Here is a 23,119-nt window from a genome sequence, read left to right as displayed (position 1 = left end):
TGACTGAATTAAGTTGCCCTGTTATAAAAGGTTCATACTTCTGTGATTTTAGCCAAGACAGCTTATACCAGTGTCCCTATGGACAGAGATTTTTTTTCATGTTCAGGATATCTATTTTTCTTTAAGCCTAAGGAAGCAATGTTTACACATCTTATTTAACTATTCAAACTGTGTTCATTCTTCAGCTATTTGAAATGTCAGATAGTTAATTTCAAATGCAAATATAATCGTTGTATATATTTATATTCTAGGCAAATACTGTAGTAGACCCATAGCTTGTCCTTGGTTCATAAGAGTGGAAAGACTTTTAAGCAATATACGTTACATCCGTAAGAAATTTGTAACTTGTTGGAATGTCAAATGATGGAGGAAATATTTATTTATTTATTTGTATCCCACCTTCCTCCAAGGAGCTCAAGATAGTATACATGGGTCTCACCTCCCCATTTTATCCTCAGAACAACCCTGTGTGGTAGGTTAGGGTGAGAGTCAGTGACTGGCCCAAGATCACCCAGTGAGCTTCATGGCTGAGTGGGGATTTGAACCTTAGTTTCCCAGGTCATAGTCTTAATACCCTAACTAATATACCATAATGGCTATTGTGCCTTCATTCTACCAAGAACCACTATAGTATAGGCCAATGGTTCCTAAAATTGTGCAAAGAACTGCTGTTCTGATATGCTTGTTCTTTATGGACCACCATGTTTTCTTACCATTACAGAGAAAATGGCCACATGGCTTACAGATTAAAATTCAACTATTGTGGGGTTTTTTTCTTTTTTGGCCATGATCCAGCAAAGCTATGTGCATGCATGACAGAGAAATCTTCAACCAGCCAAGGTCTGGGTTTTTGTTTTACATTTTCATTATAGCTAGTAAAGAGACAAGGTGTTTTTCTGTTTAAATTTTAAATGTACTCTGAAAAGTGGATTGCCTCTTCAATACATTGTGGAGACGTTAAAGAAACAACTGGCTGTGACTCACTTTTTTCTGTTCTTTGTGGAACATAGATAAACAACCACAAGTCCATTGCTCCACTGGAAGCTTAGGCACTTTTGTAGAGGAGTTCTATAGCTCCTCCTTTAGGTTGTAAAGATGGCTGCCACAAGTCAATCTGTGTGTACAAACCCATACAAAGCTCTTACCTAAGTGAACAATGTACGTAACTGATTACCAGACAAACAGTGGACTACTACTGATGATTGCCCCATGCTTCAGAAGGATGAACATATGGCGTTACAGATACTGCACTAACTGTTGCTGTCTGTGTAGTAGTTACACAGTTTCATGTCTTGATAGTAATACAACATGATCCACAATCTCATATGCTGATATGCCAACCCAGTGTGTCATAGAAAGGCTACTAACCTTCAAATCTATGCCTATAGGGTTGCATTCAATTCAGTCATACTCAGAGCAGACTCATTAAAATGTATCAAAATGTATTAACCCCTATGTTCCTTGCTTCCTGCACCACACTCTAGTTGCATCACTAAATTTGCAATGCATTCACTCAAGTTATCTCAGTGCCATCTCCTCATTGTTACACTTGAAAGGACAGTTTCTCAAGAATGGTGTTACAAAAAGTAAATTAAACAGAACAATATATTGATTTTCACCTGAAAGCCATTTACTGTTACTGCAATGGAAATATTGCACATCCAAGGCCAAATAACGTGTGAGGTATGAATTCATATTCTGGTGCTCAAAATTGCTATTTGATGAGATAAAGCAGCTCCCCCCCCCATTGCAACATGACTTTTAAAAACTGTTTTACTGTACCTGTATATTAATAATAGCTGCCTGATGGAGTGTGTGTGTAGATGTGTAAGGTTGATGGGGGAATGTTTCTTGGGGTAGATCTCAATAAAGAAAAGTCCTGCTTGATTAGATCAGGGTTCTATCTAGCCCAGAATCCTTGTTTTCCTCCCTGGCTAGCCAGATGCTTCAAGGAGGCCCACAAGCAGGACATGAAAGCAGCAGCCCTCTCATATTGTTTTCCCCTCAAGCAATTGTTATTCAAAGGGATATTCTTTCTGAATAAGGAGGTTCCCTATAGCCATCGTGGCTATAGCTCTTTCCTGGGTATCCCTATAGCCTCATTCTCTACAACCTTATCTAATCCCCTTATGAAGCCACTTAAGCCAGTGGTGGTCACAGAAACTTGTGGCAGTGAATTCCATAAATGAGTTAGGCATTGTGTAGGGAAGGGTTTTTTTCTTGTCCTGAATTTACTGCCAATCAATTTATTTGGATGTCCCATTTCTCTAGTATCATAAGTGAGAGGACAGTTTCACTTTCTCCACACCATACATAATTTTATAAACCTCTATCAGGATGAGACAGAGAAAAGTTTTCAAGGAGATGGAACACATTACCTGCTAAAGCATCTGTGGTTTTATGTTAATACACACTTTTGTTGAAGTAAACCCCATTGAATACAATGGGGCTTGTTTGTGATTAGGCATGCATGTGATTGCAGTTAGTAGTCTTTTTCCCCCTAAGTTAAAACATACCAAATAGTTTAGCCCTTGTAGAGAATATACTCCCATCTTAATCATTTTGGTTGCCTTTTTTCTACATCAGTTCCAGTTCCATGTTATCTTTTTTGAGATGGAGCAGCAAGGAGTATATGCTGCATTTCAAATATGGCAGCAGCATAGATTTTATACACCCTTATGGTCCTGATCATTTTATGTGTGATCCCTTTCCTAATAATCCGAGACATGGAATTTTCATCTTTCACCACCGCTTCGCACTCAGCTGACATTTTCATTGAGCTGACCACCACCATGACAATAAGATCTCTTTCCTGGGTATCCAGTTGAGCTGTGGATATCTGAAGCTGGAATTTTCCATCCCATTGTGCATTATTTTACTCTTACATTGAATCCCATTTGCCCTTTTGTTTCCCATTTACCTAGTTTGGTGAGATCCTTTTAGAGCTCTTTGCAGTCCACTCTGGTTTGTAACATGCTGAATAATTTGGTGCCGTCCACAAACTTGGCTACCTTACTACTCATCTCTAACTTCAGATCATTAATTAATAAGGTAAATAGCTTGGATTCCAATATAGATATTTAGAGACTCTTCTACGTATTTTTCTCCATTGTGAGAAGTGTTCTTTTTACTCTCATGGTCTACATCCTGTTTTTTAACTAATTGTTAGAGGACCCACCTCTTATCCCACAACTACAACATTTGTTCATGAGGCTTTAGTGAGAGACGTTCTCAGAAGCAGTTTGGAAGTCCAAGTATATAATGGCTTGGTTCACACATCACTTCTCCCCACTCATTTTGCTGCTGCCTGAGCTAAGCCATGGTTTGGCTTAGTTTGTCATCTGAACCTGGGCTTGTGGTTTACCTGTCCTGGACAAATCATGAGCCATAAACCATAGGGCAAACCATGGTTACAAATCATGGTTAGTCTGGAAAGACCTAAACCATGAGCCTGGGTTTGGATGATATATTGAGCCTATCTATCTCTTACTTCAGTGTAGCACAGCAGCAGAATGACTGGGGAGGAACAAAGGGGCTGCTAGCTCCCGATTTGGCTTAGCATGATGAGCAAAGCAGGCCACTGTCTGCTGGATTGCTTCTATCTACTTGCTTGCCTGCATTCTCAAAGAACATGACAAGGTTGGTGAGGCAAGACTTCCTTTAATACTTTCTCACCAAGACTTGTTCTTCTGTGCATTTAGTAATCTTATATTTAATCATACTTTCCACCAGTTTACCCAGAACAAACTTTAGACTAACAACCTGTGATTTCCTGGCCCTTCTCTGGACCCGTACCCCTTTTTTAAACTCTGTTTTATTTTTTTTATTTATTATTTGATCTGTATCCCTCCATTCCTCCCAGCAGGAGCCCAGAGCAGCAAACAAAAGCACTAAAAACACTTTAAAACATCATAAAAACAGACTTTAAAATACATTAAAACAAAACATCTTTAAAACATTTTTAAAAGCTTTCAAGACTTTTTTTTTTAAACGTAAAAAACATTGGTTTTTTTAAAAAAAGTTTTAAAAACATATTAAAAAGCAATTCCAACACAGACGCAGACTGAGATAAGGTCTCAACTTAAAAGGCTTGTTGAAAGAGGAAGGTCTTCAATAGGTGCCGAAAAGATAACAGAGATGGTGCCTGTCTAATATTTAAGGGTAGGGAGTTCCGCAAGGTAGGTGCCACTACACTAAAGGTCAGTTTCCTATGTTGTGCAGAACAGGCCTCCTGATAAGATGGCATCTGCAGGAGGCCCTCACTTGAAGGGCACAGTGATTGACTGGGTGTATAAGGGATAAGACGGTCTTTCAGATATCCTTGTCCCAAGCTGTACAGGGTTTTGTACACCAAAACTAGAACCTTGAACTTGGCCTGGTAGCAAATGGGCAGCCAGTGCAATTCCTTCAGCAGCGGGGTGACATATTGGCGATACCCTGCCCCAGTGAGCAGTCTCGCTGCCACATTTTGCACCAGCTGTAGGTTCTGGACCAACCTCAAGGGCAGCCCCACATAGAGCGCATTACAGTAATCCAGCCTGAAGGTTACCAGTGCGCGGACAAAAGTGGTCAGGCTATCCCAGTCCAGAAACAGCCGCAGCTGTCTTACCAGCCAAAGCTGGTAAAAGGCACTCCTAGCCACTGAGGTCACCTGGGCCTCTAGCAACAAAGATGGATCCAGGAGCACCCCTAGACTACGGACCTGCTCTTTCAGAGGGAGCACAACCCCATCCAAAGCAGGCAACTGACCAATTATCCGAATTCAGGAACCACCAACCCACAGTGCCCCTGTATTGCTAGGATTCATACTCAGTTTATTGGCCCTCATGCAGCCCACCACCAAGTCCAGGCAGCGGTCCAGGGCTTGCACGGCCTCTCCTGATTCAGATGTTATGGAGAAATCGAGCTGGGTATCATCAGCATACTGCTGACACCTCAGCCCAAATCTCCTGATGACCGCTCCCAAGGGCTTCATATAGATGTTAAACAGCATGGGGGACAAGATGGTACCCTGAGGCACCCCACAGCACAACTGCCAGGGGGCCGAAAGACAGTCACCCAATGCTATTCTCTGAGAACGACCTTGGAGATAGGATTGGAACCACTGTAAAACAGTGCCTCCAATACCCGTCTCACCAAGTCGGCCCAGAAGGATACCATGGTCAATGGTATCAAAAGCCACTGAGAGATCAAGTAAGAATAACAGGGTCGCACTCTCCCTGTCCTTCTCCCGATAAAGGTCATCCATCAGGGCAACCAAGGCCGATTCAGTCCCATAACCAGGCCTGAACCCAGATTGCAATGGGTCAAGAGAATCTGTTTCATCCAAGAGTACCTGCAATTGCTACGCCACAACCCTCTCAATCACCTTCCCTAAAAAGCGGGTATTTGTGACCGGTCGGTAGTTGTCACATACCAATGGGTCCAGGGTGGCTTTTTCAGGAGTGGTTGGCTCACCGCCTCTTTGAAGGCGGCTGGAACCGCTCCCTCCCGCAATTATGCGTTGACCACACCCTGAATCCACTCGGTCAAATCCCCTCGGCAAGCTTTAATAAGCCAAGAAGGGCAAGGGTCAAGACGACATTGCTGGCCGCATCAAACTCTGTTGAGGTAGCTACCTTCCAGTAATCTAGTAAGGAGGCTGATTTTAGAGACAAGCTGCATGCTTTTGATAGAAAATCAACTGTTTCACATTTAAGTTCCTTAAGATCTCTTGTGTGTGTACACCATTCAGACTCAGTAACTGATTAATTACTAATTTGCCAGGCAACCCAGGAACTTCCATCTTCTGTCTCCATTTGATTTAGCTCTTCAGTTACCGTCTCTGAAAGAAGATATTCATGTCTTTGTATCTGTGGGCCAGCAGACTACTCACTGGCCACTCTTCCTCTTATGTAGAAGATAGATTCCCTGGATATGAAATCAAAGATCCCGCACACAAACTACACGAAGATAGTTATCCTAGGGAAAAAAAGGTTTTAAATACGAAGCATGTTGGGTGCATTTCAACAGACTGTTTTCTAGTACCTATTGAAGTTGCCTTCACAGCTGGCTTTCCTTGGGTCCTCTCTTCTTATTTCAGGTCCCCACCTGAGCAATCACTAGAACAGATGGAATCTTTTTTAGACTGAGGACCACATTCCCATGTGGGCAACCTTCCAGGGGCTGCATGCCAGAAGTGGGCAGGGCCGGAGACAAAAGTGGGTGGAACGATGAATATAAATTTAACCTATGTACAGCAGGCTAGTTTCTACACATACTCACACACCCCTCTGTATCCTCCATTCTGGCAACCAAGAGGCATTATCAGAGTTCAAGAACACATACCAGCCAGGCAAAAACACTCAAGGAGGGTATGAAGTAGAGCTGCATTTGGTCCCTGGGCCTCAAGTTTTTTCCCCTCTGTACTAGAACTTCCCAAATAACAATAAAATGCCTATAAGCTTGGGTTTTGTGAGTGGTATAGCAGCTGTAAAGATGTTCTCACTATTTGAGAACTTGAGAGAGGCTGCAAGAGCTGCCAGCACAATTGTGTTCCTGTTATCTATGATCTGTGTCACAACAATATCAATAGCTTCTCTGAAATACACAACACATGGCTAAACAAGCAACCACCCACCGTACATAAAAATGTCAGAAATGTCTGTGGCACTTACTGCGGAAGTGGCTCAAAGCTCTGCCATTTTTAATCCTTTTGTGCCCTGGCCTTTCTGACTGTTCCTGAATATTGTCATAACAAAACAGAAGTGCACACACCCAGAAACTGGATGTACACACTGTAGATATTTTGAATTCATAAGAAGACAATGCATCTATTTAACTTCCTCTTGGCCTCTGGAATTCTCAGTGAGTATTCTTTACCATTGTGTTCTATGAAGCATTGTTTGTTTATTCTGTCTTTGGCATTTTTATATTTCACAAGCAGCCCTCCATTCTCAAAATGTTCTTTTGTCTTGGCTGCTTAGATAATGTTTCACAGAAATGCTTCAAAACTGTCAGTGTGAAAATAAACACTAAGGCTACAATCGTAACCATGTCTACTCAGAAGTAAGTCCCAATGAATTTAACTGGGCTTACTCCCAGGTAAGTGGGGTTAGGACTGCAGCCTAATTTATTATTTTCTCAATTATAATTGTATTGAAAGATACCATACTCCCATTAAGTTGCAGTCCTATACCCATTTACATGAGGGTAAGTCTCATTGAACTCAGAGGACTTCCATCTGATTAGACACGAATAGGATTGCACTGTTAGTATCCATTAACGAGCATACACTGAAAGTAGTAGTAAACAACTGCTAATGGTTGTAATGAACTAACCATATGCATGACATCTGTGAATATGTAAATTCTGTTGGCACTCCACCAGTTCCATAGCAGACCTGAATATTATGGGTCAAAACCCAGAGTTCTGTGAGAATATACCTATTGGGCTTGTAGAGGGTTCGCTAACTGTGGGACAGAAACAATCCCGTACCTATGTGCAGGGCTTTGTGCAGAGGTGTCTGTTAGAGCTCCATATGAATCTTTTAAACATCAGCTTGAAGCACTTATGCATGTACTGAGTAACACTTGCTCATCTACTGTGCTGTGGTTGAACACACAATCCATAGAAGTACACAAATTATAATTTCTATTTATAGAATGAATATCATATACAAAGAAAGGATTGCGATATCAGAGGACTTGATACAGATCCAGCATGTCATGGATGGGCCTTTAGCCACTGTTGGTTCACCTGCTCTGATGGGACTGCATGCACCCTCTTCCACCCTCTCCCAAGAATCCCCCTGTCCCACCAGCCTTAACTACAGTTTTGTGTTTCATTTGCACTGACATTAACCACGGTTAAAGCTAATGAGGTTCCTTTTTAACAAGGGAAACTGCCTGAAGTCCTGATTTCAAATCTTGGTTGAGAGGGAACCCTAGTTAAGGTTGCCAGGAGAAATCTGAGCCAGAGTGGGGAAGAAGAGTGCAATCCTGCAGCCCACTCCCACTCTTGCAATGGCCTGGTTTGCACGTCACACTAAACCAACCCATGGCTTAGCACAGTCTCCCAGGCAGGAGATCACAGTCACTTTGCTCCACCCTGGTCATTGTGCTGCTGAGCCATGGCTTAGCTTAGCATGTGGTTAGTGTGGAGAGACCTAAATCATGAGCCAGGGTTCTGGCATGGCGCAGCAGCAAAACAATCAGGGAGGAGTGACACAACCACAATCTCCCCCGTAGGAGCTTGCACACTCATGCCTTCATGTTAAGCCACAAGTTGGCTTAACATGACATGCAAACCATTGTGTGATCTTTTTAAAAGGTTTTTGTTTTGTTTATGGTATGACTTACCTAATTCTGTACGGCACTTGCTTTATTTAAGCCATCTTGTGTGCTTTTGTAGAAAGGCAGGGAAGGTCTGTAACCAACAGATACTTCATATATGCCATGGGCTTTTTGGTGACACTTTGCTGGTACAAATTGTTGAGTGACCTTAGGTACCAAACAACTCTTTTATTGCTTATGGATATAGATACCTTGCTTTAAAATTCTCATAATTTGCATACATTTTCAATAAGGATTTATATAAGTCATCTTAAAATATTTCTCTTTGGAAAATAACTGTTTTGTTCAACCTGGCAAGAGGTCCACAAGAAACAAGGCAGTCTTATGTCATGTTCCCATGCGTGTGTCTACTCTGACAAAAATGTACCTAGATCAGTAGTTGGTGATGCTATAGACAAACTGAAGGCAAAATGGGTGGGCCACAGGGAGGTAGCTAATCAGTTGTGCAGGTGGTTCAGGTATCTGCTTTTCACACAGATAATTAATGTGTACAAGTAGCTGCTAATTGCACATTTCAGGAATGATTTATGACAGAGCAGAGGGGAAAGAAGAACACAATCTAATTTCATTCGGAACCTCTGCCATTCATACAATGGTATCAGCACAGCTGTGAGTTAGGACATGATTAATGAACAAGGCATAAACACACAGGCATTATAAGGAGTGCTGTTTTTGATGGCATGCTTGTCAAAACCAAAAGTGGCATTTACAGCAGTGGGTCGGTAGCACTATAGGTTCATTTCCACGTCGGACTCAGCACCAGTGGTGATTCTCAAACGAAGATGTTTATGTCCATCAGGATGGTTCCTGGTTTGAAATATAGACTACTAGTATTACCTTTTACAGTAAGGGGCTTTGTTTTGCTTAGGAGCATGAGGTTAGGGTGTACACTTTCTTTGTGGCAATCTACAGGGAAACAACTTTGTCAGTGGGGTGCATATATTTATTCAGTACATTAAAGCTTGTTTAATGTCTGTCTCTGGTGTTCTGTCTTTGCTGCTGCCTAGGAACACTGATAGATAAATAATCATGTGTTTCTTGTGACTGCCCCAAAATAGCTGCTTAGGAATACTGCTTTCTTTTGTGACCAGAGAAGTCTATTCTGCATATTCTTGGGTATTTTATTTATTTATTGGTATGCAAATTTTAAAATGGTAGTTTGGATTCTCGCTATCATAGTTTTATTGTAACTTCTTTACTAGGCTAAGGAGAGCACCAACTAATATCACCAGAAAGGCATGTTTTATTAATTGGTTAACATATTAATTTGCTATATATTAATTTTTTTAATAGCTGATTAGTTTTACCACAGATAGGGAACTAGTGCTTTTTTAAAAAGTTTGAGCTAATCTTTGAAAAGAGCAAAGGATGAACCCGCATGGTAGCACTAGTATAGCAGTAAAGTTGTACACTTTCAGGACATTCCTAAGAGATTCACATTGTGTGTGTGTTTCAATGCACATCACGGTTTCTTTTTCTCAGCATAACAATAATGAACATGTTCATAATATTTTAATCCAGCATCATATTTTTCCTCTTTATTTTGTTTTAAAATGCACAAACCATATTTCATTTTAAAATTTCCAAATCAGTGCCCAATAAAACTACAAAACAGCATCATAAAGCAAAACATTAGCAACATCTTGAAACCTATTGCAGTATAAGTAGTGCGATTTAAATGTACTCAACAATTATAGTTTTTGAACAAAACAAAAGATGTACTAATTTTAATTCTGGGTTGTTTTTTCCCCCCATTAGCTTTTGGAATTTGACAAAGAGCTGTCAATCTTTAAAGACAAATTATATGAACTGGACATTTCATTTCCTCCCAGGTAAGATATGTGTACAAGTGGTTTATTTAATTAACATCCTGGCTCTAAGCACACTTGGAAATCTAGTAAGTGAGAACTAGAATGTCGTTGATTGTGAAGTTGTTGGGAATGCAAAAGAAACTGTTTCTAATTCTGTGGTTTCAACTTCCTCTAGATTCAGGCCAGAATGTATTATAATGTATTTATATGGATATTGTTAATCTTCTAAAAGTCTTATATCTCTTCTTTCTTTAAATTTGCTTACCAACATGGATTTTCATGAGTTTATGTTCAACTGTTGTACAATTGCAGGTGTATGTTTTTCCTCTGAAAAAAAGATTTCTACTACCGGACCTGCCTAGAAAACATTTTTCTCAAAACATAATAAAACTAATCTATATTGCACCAAATCTTGAAGAGTGAACTCTGGAACTCTTGCAATGAAGAGAAAGTGGTTGGCTTAATAACAGTTGCCCAATCAGAGTTCATAGCCCATCTCACATAAGAGAAGATGTAATGTCAAGATTATCATATTGTTTCAGTTTTAGCATAAGCAGTAGCAGCCTAGAAGTTCTTTAGGATTATCAGACTAACAATATTACTTTAAACATCTTGCGTGACCATGTTTTTACCTATCAATCTCCTTCTCCAAATTTTTCCTAACTTCTAATTGGTTATTTTATCTGTAACTGTTTTTTTAAGACTAATTCAATTTCTGTATAACAGAAATTTTTGCAAGGGAACTTAAGCAATCCGTTATTGGACAATATAGTTTTGTATGAATGACACTTTTTTTAAAAAAAAGTATTTTCTGTTAGGGTTTTTTATTGTTCATTGTGGAGAAGTTGAAAAAGTAGGATGTGTTAGTTGGCGCATGCAAGAAACCATCTGGAAAAGCTTTAGGGTTGTTATAATTGCTAGCCTGCTAGAGAAACTTCCTAAAATAGAGACAACGTACTGATGAATTTTTATTAATAGCCCAACATGTTTCAGGCAAAATACCTTCTTCAGACAACAAACATTTACAATATTTGTATAATAGCAATCGTAGATGATATCCAACTGAGTCATATTCAGGGAAGACACACTGAAATCAATAGACAAGTCCACTGTTTTCAGAGGGTCTGCTCTAAGGCTAGCTGTAAGACTAGCATTAGCTATCTCATAGTAGGAATGATAAAAAGTATAGTATTAATTCAGTGCACTTATATTCTTCAAAGACCCCAAAATGCATGTCTTCTTTTAAAAAGTAAGTTGAACATGCCCCCCCCAAGTTAAAAAATAAAAATAATAAACTTCGGGTTGTATCCAAGGCTGTTGTTCCTAACTTCTTATAAAGACCTCTATTTGCACAACATAATTTCCGCTCTTCTGTCTCCTGCAGCCCCCCTGTGCACCCTCAGAATCTGTTCCAGAGGGTTGGGGGGACCCTCCAGAAGAGACTTTGGGAGTACACAGGGAAAAGAGAAAAAGTCCTCTTGCACAAGTGGAACTTTGCGCACGCAGCATTGGATTCAACCCATACACATAAAATACTTAGAATAACTTAAAAACGACAATGCGTCCATATCTGCAGCTATTTAAAAACATAACTACTCATATTCTTGCATGGACAAGTTGCTGAACTTGTATGTATAGGAAGTTACTCCCTGTTTTCCAAGAGTGGGTCTCTAATTGACCATGGTTTAGCAAGAAGTCCTACACATAGATTTCCCCCCTGCTTATTTTAACTATACTTAAAGCTTGCATTAACGCCAACTTGAATCATGATTAACACTAAACCAGAATTTGCTATTCACCAGGGTTTTGAAACTAGCTAGTGATTTTTTTAAAAATCGGCTATTCTCATGGCAGGGAAGATCAGCACCATGGAAGGTTACATGCAATCCTGTAACCGAATCCCATAATTGTTAGCTATTTATATGCTTTGAGGAACAAGAGAAGAAATGGGAAGATCTGGATGATAACTGAAGCTCTTGGGATCTCCTCATCTGGTTTTAATTTTGCTTCTTCAGAAAATTAGGTCCTTTGTATAAAAACTAGTATCCATCTTATGTAAGTCTTGGGTGGCACTCTGTTCTCCAGATTGTGGTCTAGGGGGCTATAAATGGTCCAATTTATAATAAAATTGGTCCCATCAAGAGGTAAGAGCTTCAAAAAAAATGGAGAACACATGCTTAGGTATAGCACATGTAGTAAGTATAAATATGTGCATTTATCTGTTGTATATAAAATCCAAAAGAGAGATGGTAAAATTGTGTGAAATCTCTTGTGCCATGAAGTAATGGAGGGATCAAATAATATTGTTTTGGCAGATGCATCTGCTCCATGGGCTATCAGTTGACAATACCTGATCTGTGGTATGTTACTGACATATCTGGTAATTGAACTGAAACGCTTTTAATGTTTCAGTAGTTCAGTAATGTAAATAGTTCATTATAGTAGATTAGTTTAGGTATATATATAGGAAATAGGTTTGAACTTCACTAAGGCTGCAATCCAATACACACTTACCTGGAAGTAAGTCCCATTGAACCCAATGGACATAAATTTGATTGCACTGTAAGTTAGTATGGCCTTTTTTCTGTTAGTGAAATTGTGCCCATTAATAATTTTCACAAGGCTGTTTTCCTTTTTTGATAAGCTCATTATTTATATTCCCTCACAGAAGTTGTTCCAATACATCAGGGGCAGGCTTAGGGATATTAAACGGGGAATCTTCTACCTTTCACGCTCATTATATGAGACAGGCTTTTTAACAAACCTATGCTTTTCACCTCCACACACCTCACAAACACATGCAACATAAACTTTAGGAGACACTAAACTCTTTGCTCCTCATATTTCAAGCTCTGATTTTTCTACTCCTTCCCAGACAGCTGATCCCTCTGATTTCCCCGCCTACTTGCTCTGTATTAGACTACATTCGCCCCTCTATGTGTCTCCATCCTCAACTAAATGGTGATTATGTAATAAACTGTGGTGAGAGAATCAAGTGTGGCAGGGGTTATAAAGTATATTTTGGATGCAGAGGAAGGTGAAAGTCAGGTGCCGTATTGGCTCATACAAGAGCAACGATTACTTTAGGTTTTAAGGGATTTCTTATGTTGGAATATGATGCAGCTACAGATACCAAGAGAAAGACTTTTTTTACTCGGCTAAAGAAAGAAAAGTGACCTAAATATACTTCTTATGTAAGGCATATGTACTTTATAGATAAGATTGCAATCCTAACTCCACTTACCTGGGAATATGCACCTGGGAATTCAGTAAGACTTCTGAGTAGACTTGGTTAGGATTGCACTGTGACAGTTGCACTGTAAAGGCAGACTCTTAAGAGCCAGGTGTGGTTTGGTCCTAAAACATTTCAAAGACTGCATTAAAGCACAAATTTCAAATTTGCTTTAGTTAGCAAACTGGTATTAACTTTTAGTATGCCAACTAATATTTAATTATAAGAATCAAAGGGGAAAGTTGGTGTTCCAGATTTTTGCATTTCCTTTTTAGGTTCATCTCTTTTATAAAGCAAGACACCCTATTGGAATTAGGTTTGAAAGAAGCATTCTATTGTAGCCAATGGATTAGGCTATGGTGTATGTGCTCATGACAGTTTATCCAGTTTGCAAATGTGCCTGTGGGCCCAAAAACGTTGACAATTCCTGGTGTATTCTGTGCACACCCCATTGAAATGCTACACTTTAATACCTCAGCCACAATATTCAGTTAACACTAATATGACTCAGATGCCATTCAGAAATGGGCAATCACTCACACAGTCCAATGAGCATGGCTGTAATTTCTCAACACATTCTGATATGAACTTTTTAAATGGTGTCTGTCCTGTCTGGCAGAAAACAGTGGGCTTATGTTACAGATTGGATTATGTCACTGGCTCATCTATAAAACTGAAGCCCTATAAAAGCTAGTGTGAATATGACATAGGAAAGGAGTGGTGGGTGGGTGGCCCTGCCTATGTGTAGGGGAGTTACGCAGGGTGACATTTGGTTCCATGGAAATCTACATCCTGTTGTCTGCTCAGTAAATGAAATACTAAACTTACAAGAGAAGGGCTCAGTGACTTCTAACCACATTGTAATCAGTTTGTTATTGTTTGGGTTGGGGATTAAAGATTGATAAAATATGGTTTCAACAGCGAATGGGTGTGTTTTGCTGATTATGGAAAGAACTATTTATTTGAAACATTTATAAGGCACTTTTTCATATGTTCAAATCAGCTTACTAAGGATCAAAAGTATAAACCAACAGAATGAAATATCAGAATGCTAGAAGATTCTCAGTTACCTCATTCATAAATAGTAACACTCTTAATTTCCTTGCAGCTGCAAACATACTCTGGAGAACAAGTTGCATTGTCCCTGCCTTGTGTTTAGGTTAAAGAATGTGATACAAGCTGTAAATTCATATCACTTACCCTCAAGAAGTCATCAGTCAGGGCAGGCATGACAGCTTTGAACACTGCACACCCTTGTGATGAATTTGGCTTTCCCGTGTTAGTGGTGGTCTTGGAGCCAGAGAGCCATGACACTGCAGTGATGAAGTGCCAGTGGTCTGACAAGAACAGTCAAGATGACTTGTTTAGGTACAGGAAGCAGTAAATATGCTGGGACCTGAATAAAAAAATACGATGGCGTGCCTAGACTTTCTGCAAGGGACGGGAGGGAAGGAAAGGAAAGTAGCATTATTATTATTATTTTGCAATAATTCATAAAAACAAATGTGCACTTTTTTTGATATTTTCCGTTCATTTGGAGGCTACTATTTAGGATCAGTAGACACAGTTTTACATTCTGTTTTCAACAATTTAAGGAAGCCCTTTAAAAATAATCCATCATAATTTACTCTGGTACTCAAAACTTTTATAAGCTGCTATAAGCATGATGCATCCAAAATTAAGCACTTTTAAAACCAACTGATTATGAAAGGAGTTTTAAGCACATGCTTAAGTCTCTCCCAGTGAAGTCAATGGGATTTTAAGTCTTACAGTCCTCTAGACACTTTCCTTGGAGCAAGTCCCATTAAACTCAATAGACCTTACTTCTGAGTAGACATTCACTGTAAATTTAACTGAATTCCAGTATATGCAGCATTTTAAATGTTAAGTATTCTGAACAAGATATTGTTAGAATTCTCTCAGGGGCCAAACTGCAGTATCTAAATTATAAAGAAAAGGAACAAATGTATTAGTTTCCAAAACTAGCAAAATGACCACAATCACATCAAGCAGGGGAAAGAAGGAGTCTCTGTTTTTCAAGGACTAATACTAGGTCTCAGGATGTGTGTCTGCACAAAACAACGGTATTTTCAAAAACGTGGTGCCCTTGACATGCTTTTTTGTTTAATGTTCTTCAGTTTTCCTGTTTCTGCTTAGAATCTTCACTATACTTAAAACAAAAATGCTATACCCAATGAGCAACTACCTGGCTCTGGCATAACCTGGTTTTAGAAACGGCTGCAACCAGCAGTAAATCACCTGAAAACCGTGCTCATAAGCTTCTAAGCAATAATAGTTATTTTATATTTCTATCAGTTTGTCCCCCCCCCTCTTAGAATCCTAAAGTGCTGCTTCATTTATACTGGGCTTTTCCTCTATTTACATTTGATAACTAACATTGTTACTGACATGTTTAACTCTTGTTAACAGTGAAAGAAATCATTAGTTCTAGAATCATCATTAACAGGCAGCAGGGCTGAAGTGTGTTTTTTATTTTATATTCTTATTGAATATTGCATTGGATATGTTGTGGGGGGGTGAATTGCAGGTCCCTAGGCCTGCATTTTAAAAATACCTTTTTAAAAAAAAAAAGGGGGGGGTTGTATTTGTAGCTCGCAGGAGGAAAAACAGGTAATCCCAAATGTGGACCTAAACAGGAATAGATGATGATGAAGATAATGATAATGATGATGAATTTAAAAATGGGTTTGCTCTGTTGATTCAGAAATTTTGTTGTTAAAGCTTGGTTGTGCTTGGATGGCTCTAATTCCTACACAAAAATCAGTTATGGTGTCAGAAACAATGAAAGCAATTTGCGAAGTCTAGCTTAGTCACAACCTTGTGATACTGCAGTCTTTTCACTGTTCGGTAACAAACCAAAACACCGATGTCCATACCAGTAAATTAACATACGCCTAATACAGTACACTCTGCTACTTGGTGCAAGGCAATTTTCTTGAGCCCAATAGCATACAGGCAACTGACATGGAACCCTCCAGATACTGTTGGACTCCCAATTCACATCAGTTCCAGACAGGATGGCCAATGGTCAGGAATGATTTGTTTATTTATTTATTTAAATATTTGTATACCACTATTCATTAAAAAAGATCGAAGTTGTTTACAATAATCATATACTTATATATACTCAAAGTAAAACCATGTAAAAATTTAAAATCATTGACTAAGTATTGCAGAAAGATATCTTCTCAGTTGCCAGCAAAATCCTAGCAGCAAAGAAAAGTTTTCAGCAGGCGTTTAAAAGCCGAAACAGAAGGTGCCTGTTGAATCTCTATTGGCAGAGCATTCCACAGGACTGGTCCAGTAACACTAAAGGCTCAGTTACTTGTTGGTGTCAAATGAGCCTCATCAACTCAGGGGATGACCAACGATGCTCATGCACGTTATGGAAGTTGGGAATCCAACAACATCTGAAGGGCACTTTGTTGGCTTACCTCTGCAGTACCCCAATGGACCCACAAAAATTGCTCTCTATAAAATATATGGAACACAGCACTATCAAATATATGGAACAAAACACTACTAATTATTATTATTATTATACAGCCATGACCATAGTCAGTATGGCTTTTTGAATTCCACCATGTTAAATTGAAAATCCGCCCTGCCCCCAATTCTGCTGCTTCCCATAACCATAATTGAAAATAAAACCTTACAAGCCTTATTGTGCTGGACTAAGAATAGCTTGCTGTATAACCCTGAAAGTTTTCATGGCAATACTAAGAATCCCGTTCCGTGCCCGGTACTTCCGGGCAAAGGGGTGAGTTTGTGGCCACAGCCGAAGCTTAGGCCGCCATCGGGCGTGCACGTGGCGCGCTGGCGCGCCATTGTGACACACAGGAAGGAGGCGGGGCGGCTGAAGGCCATTTAAGGCCGCTCTGCCAGCCTCCCGCCCTCCTTTGAATTTTGGCGGCTGAGGCTTTGTGGCGGCGGCTGCTGCGCGGCGCGGGGGGGGCCTCCCGGCACGGGCGAGGCCTTCCGGCCGCGGCGGGACCTTTGGTGAGCCGGCCTTTGGCGGCTGAGGCTTTGTGGCGGCGGCTGCTGCGCGGCGCGGGGAGCCTCCCGGCGCAGGCGAGGCCTTCCGGCCGCGGCGGGGCCTTTGGTGAGCCAGCCTTGCGGGGGTAGTGGCGGCGGCGGGACACGGGGGGCCTTCTGGCCGCGATGGGCCGGCCTTGCGGCTGCGACGAAACACATGAGGACTTCCAGCGGCGGCGAGGCGCGGGAGGACTTTCAGCCGCGGCGAGGTGGTGTAAGGAAGATTTATGGTTGCATTCCTAAGCACACTTATAGAATAAATAAGGCCCACTGAATACGGGGAGAATTACTTCTAAGTAGCATAGAAAGGATCAGCCTGCTTATGCTATTCTTCTCAGTTGCACTCGGTAGAATAAGATCTAAACTAGTGCTTTGTTGTTTGATTTTTAATCATGCAATGAGTGCCTGCCAGGGACCTTTACCAGCTTCTTTTTAATTACTTGGTTGGCTTCTTGGTTTATCTTCCCAGTTACCATCAAGAGGTCTTTTTCAGCCCTTGCACTCGGTAAAATAAGATCTAAACTAGTGCTTTGTTGTTTGATTGTTAATCAGGCAATGAGTGCCAGCCAGGGACATTTACCAGCTTCTTTTTAATTACTTGGTTGGCTTCTTGGTTTATCTTGAAAGCACCATCCTGTGCATCAGTGAGAATTTCAAGCATGGCAACGAGGTTAATAAAGATTTTGGCCCCCAAACTACTTGATTAGTCCTGTTGATTCTCTGTGGCTGTTCATAAAAAGGCAGCTGCTTCATTATCCTGATCTACCCATGGAATTATAAAGAACAAGCTAGCATTTAATCCATGTTTTTCAAAGTATCCTAGCAGGAGGATATGTTAATATGCAGTGGAGATGGAAAATGCATCTGAAGTTTAAATGAGTCAGAACTGCAGATCCCTGGATAGTGGGAATTCAGGTGGTTGATTTTTTGTTTGAACATCAAAACCATTCAGTACAATTTAGTTGAGTGTTTTTGTTTAAAAAACAGCTGCTTATTTTTGTTGTCAATCATTTAATTCCTATTTAATTCACTGCACAGAATGGTGAATCAATGTGATACAATGGGTGACAATACTGTTTAAAAAGGGATTCAGCTGAAGAACCAAACTGAGGTATCACAACAGTTTACGAAAATGAAAAGCTAGGTGATCTTATGATTATAAGTCAGCCTTCCCTAACCTGGTTTCCTCCAGAGCTTAGCAGCCATGGGTTAAGAACATAAGAAGAACCTGCTGGATCAGGCCAGTGGCCCATCTAGTCCAGCATCCTGTTCTCACAGTGGCCAACCAGGTGCCTGGGGGAAGCCCGCAAGCAGGACCCAAGTGCAGGAACACTCTCCTCTCCTGAGGCTTCCGGCAGCTGGTTTTCAGAAGCATACTGCCTCTGACTAGGGTGGCAGAGCACAGACATCATGGCTAGTAGCCATTGATAGCCCTGTCCTCCATGAATTTGTCTAATCCTCTTTTAAATTTAATCCTCCTTTAAATTTCAGCCTCCTGCTGCCTGTGGCCGCCACTTCTTTTGCAGAATAACCTAGAAAGATGCTCTGTCATAACGTAGCGGCCATTTGGATTGGAGCAATGCAATGTAATTACAAAGAGCAGGGGCTTTTTGAGGAGGGTGGGGGGCAGCTAGAGACAGAAGGGAGGCGGCAGGAGCCTGTAGGGACCCCAGTTAGTGCTGCAACCTCACCTCCAAAGCTACCTCAACTCCAAAATGCAAAGGGAACTCATCCCCCCTTTTTTCACTGTTAAGCTTCTCCCCCCCCCCAAATACGTTCTTCAAACCCAGGTAAAAATATATGAACCTTTCCATCAGTTAAGTCCCATAAACCTCTGTCCTAAAACCCATTTAATCTGTGATATTCTGAGCAAACACACATAGGATTCTGCTGTATGTGTGCAATCACATGCACCCTTCCAGGGGAAGAAGTAACGAGACACTCGGGGATTTTCTCATAAGTAAGTATGCATAGAATTGGTCCAATTCATATTTCTCTGAGTAAATTATTTAAACATAATGGAATTAATCACATGCAGGCTGCACATTTGCTTGCATCTTCACTTTAGCTAGTTTACAAACTGGTCTGTAGATAAGGTGCCCACCTTTTTACAGGCCTCTAGTCCTGTGCCTTTAAGGGTCATTTGATCTGCAGACATTAGAAGATGACATTGCTTAACTCCATGCCATCTAATAACTGCTGAATACGAACCTGCTATTAAAGGCACAACAACAAGCCAGAAGGATATGTGGGGCCAGGGCAGCCCCCAGCAGAGGCTGCTCGGAAAAAGTGTCCCTTCCCAGCTACGCTTGAGGGCTATGGACCTTGCTTGCAGACTGCCCAGTTATGGGGGGACTCATTTTATGATGTGGTTTTTCTTTATTATGCGGTTTTCCGGATCCTATGGACGCACTGGTCCAGGGGACAATTGATGAAGACATACAGTTGGGCAGGGTTATTGGCCCCTTCCCATCATCCCCTACCTCTGCTCTCTCAGCGCCCCCCCCCGTATAGTGCCCAAAGTGGCAGTGGGCAAAGTCTACCTGATTCATCATCCGTCATACAAGTGGGGTCACTCAGTGATGCCTTATGGGCAAGTGTGGCAGCTAATCTGCCTGCATTGCCAGCCGTTACACACGGTAGATTTTGAGCTGCTGAGTTTTGCCTGTTAAGTCAACTATGCAGCAGAGCATTACCTAGGGGCTGCTGTATTCTTGCATGGAGCACTTAAGCCCCTTCTTGGAGACGAGAGGGCTCAGAAGCAGTGGGGCACTACTTTCATGATTTACAGTTTACGGGTAGGGCAGACTTTGGGTGCATATTAGCACCTGATGGCACAGTTTATAGCGTAGCTATGAACTGGGGGGTTCCTTTGGCAGCTGGGGAAAGGGAAGATCCTGCCCCAGTGTTCACCTTCCAGGGTATGAAGACTGACTTTTGGACGCAGGGCTGCAGGCTGCCCTGGAAAAGCTTGAACTGTTGCAGATCAAGATCCTGCAGTTTTCAGGGGCTGGGGAAGGTGTTTGCTTCCTCCCCTTCAGGTGTTGGGGGCCTTCTACGGTGGGGGTGATGGTGCCATAACAGGGATTTCACAGCCTTACCACAAGTTCAAAGTTTTTGGCTGCCTTGTGCGCCAACCTGTGGTGGCCCCCTCCTTTCCTGCGGCGCGTCAATGGTGTTTCAGTTAGAGGAAGGACCGACTGAGCTAGTCCCATACCACATACTGGGAGATGGGGGAAGGGAGTCAGAGATGGCCATATGCCTATCTGCTGCCCCAGCATGCTCACCAGCTATCAGAGGGCAGGAGGGGATTCCTGGGAGTTAGGGGCTGGCAGGGGCTATGCAAAGTGTGGCCTATTCCTATGAATCACGTGCTGGAATTCATCACATGGTAGAAGTGTATCTTGTCTGTCAGTGTGTCGCAAAGTAGGCTGGCAGGGGGCCTTTAGGACCATTCAGATGTCTTGGGATATGTCAGGTGCTGGCCAGCTGGCCCATGCACACCCCCATACCCCTTATCCTCATCCTCCATGTTCACCTGACCCGCCAGGGATGGTTGATCAGGGAGGTGCCCCGAGACCATCATGCTTCAAAGCTCAGCAGTTGCATGTAGCGGCCCTCACACTTAATTCGGAGCCTTCCGGATGGGGGGCGAGGGTGTTTGGGGGCCAGGTCAGACTTCCAGGCAGACCAGGGGTGCAAGAGTTAGTCCACATTATTTTACCCTCCCCCTGGACTGGACATTTCCCCATGATGGCGTCATAGTGTTTTTGGCCTGAAGCTACAGGCCTGGTTGCCTGATATTCAGGGGGAGGGATCTTCCCTTATAAAGTTTCAGTCTAGTGTTGCAGTGCCTGGGAGCAGACCCATGGGGGTTTGAGGAACATGCTCCTCCGGAATGGGGTTTGCCTACCCAGCAGTGGAATTGCCTACCTGGGACGGTCCATTTGGTTTTGGTATATGCAGGTGCACGCCATTAGGAGGTGGAAGTAGGGGGCGCATGGAATACATTCACCCTGGGGGTGAGTCTGAAGGTCCGCGACCCAACTGTTCACGATTGTTTCTGTTTTGGCAGGTTGCTGGATGGGGATGGAGCAGACGCGCAGCCTACTCTGCAGTCATGGCATGATCTCATAGGCTGGCCTTGGGGCCGCAAACGCACATTGGTTCACAGCTGGGCCTCGGATGGTGGGCCACAGTTTGGTGTCTGGGTCGACAGAGTATGCACTGGAATGGTCTCCTACCCATGTTGTTCCAGCAGGGTTCAGGGCGGAAGGTTCTGCAGGTGGTGGTCATTCCCCTGGGTGGGAATTACCTTGGTTACTGAAGGGCAAGACATGTGAGGACATGCAGTTGAGGCCACAATAGCATCTGTTCGTCTGCTGTGGTCAGACATGGCCCTCAGTGGCAGGCATGTGAGGACATGCAGTTGAGGCCTCGGTAGCCTCGGGTCATCTGCTGTGGTCAGACATGGAGGGCAAGGCCCTCAGTGGCAGGCATGTGAGGACATGCAGTTGAGGCCTCGGTAGCCTCGGGTCGTCTGCTGTGGTCAGACATGGAGGGCAAGACCCTCAGTAGCAGGCATGTGAGGACATGCAGTTGAGGCCTCGGTAGCCTCGGGTCGTCTGCTGTGGTCAGACATGGAGGGCAAGGCCCTCAGTGGCAGGCATGTGAGGACATGCAGTTGAGGCCTCGGTAGCCTTGGGTCGTCTGCTGTGGTCAGACATGGAGGGCAAGGCCCTCAGTAGTAGGCATGCGTGGACATGCAGTTCGTGGGGCAACGATGGCATCTTCCAGATGGACCTGCAGAGGGGTCTGCACGAGATTCTTATCGGGTGTGGGGTAAAGGGAGACTAAGCAGAGGCTTGTCCCCCTTTTGTGGCAAAGAAGTGCGGGAAAAGGTTTAAAGGGAAAGGGCAGCTAGGTGACACCTTTAGGCACCTTTGGGGGTGATTGGCGGTCCGGGGGCCTGCAGCTCAGGGCTATACGGCCCAGGGGGCAGAACACGGGCTGCCTTTGGGGCCAACGTGCCTCATCCGCTCGGAGTTTCACGGCTCCGGGGGGCGGTGATGCGGGTTGGACCCCCTACATATCTTCAGGGTGTGGCTTGAGCTGGGGTCTGGCACAGGGCAGCCCCGGGCTCAGGCAAGGTTTAGTCGCCCTATGGCTGCAAGCAGGCTTTGCCTGGATCATCAGAATGCTCCCGCACTTGATTTCCCCTCTGCAGGTTCATTATTCTAATTGATTCCGTTTAATAAAGTGGCCCATGATTTAACCCAATGAATGGTGTTTGTGTTTTATTTCGGCAATAGGCCACAAATCCCCACAGAGAATGCACAGGTTAAAGTGAAAAAAGGGAATAAAAAAATCCAGAAGCCTGATGAACTTTTTTCTGAAGTGTAGCGACAAATTTATTGAAATTCATTAAAAATCAGACATGTTCGTAGAGTACCTATAATCATATTTCTGACCTTACCCCATACTCTAAGCTTCATCTTCCAGAGTTTAAAAAGTTTTAAAAACGTATGGCTGATTTTTAATTAATTTAAAATTGCAGGTGTTGCTGCCACTCGCCATATGCTCAGAGGCATGTTAGCAAATTCTTCCAAGCTATGCAGGAAGTGGATTGGACTGTGAAAGACCAACCCAAATTATGTTTGCATTTTTACAAATTTGTAGGCCAGTAC

At 42.4% G+C, this 23,119-nt stretch overlaps 1 protein-coding gene across 6 annotated transcripts in view; it reads left to right on the top strand.

Annotated features, from left to right (window-relative positions):
* Nucleotides 1–23,119, top strand: part of INPP5A (inositol polyphosphate-5-phosphatase A) — a 390,659-nt gene that overhangs the window by 333,237 nt on the left and 34,303 nt on the right. For all 6 annotated transcript variants that reach the window (XM_061635624.1, XM_061635629.1, XM_061635628.1 and 3 more), the window contains one exon: nt 10,092–10,165. In XM_061635624.1, coding sequence (XP_061491608.1) covers nt 10,092–10,165 — 74 coding nt within the window. The remainder of the gene's footprint in view (nt 1–10,091; nt 10,166–23,119) is intronic.

The sequence above is a fragment of the Rhineura floridana genome, chromosome 7 (assembly GCF_030035675.1).
Source record: "Rhineura floridana isolate rRhiFlo1 chromosome 7, rRhiFlo1.hap2, whole genome shotgun sequence".
Lineage (NCBI taxonomy): Eukaryota > Metazoa > Chordata > Lepidosauria > Squamata > Rhineuridae > Rhineura > Rhineura floridana.
Note: the sequence above shows the minus strand (reverse complement) of the source record. Positions and strands in the feature narration are given on the sequence as shown.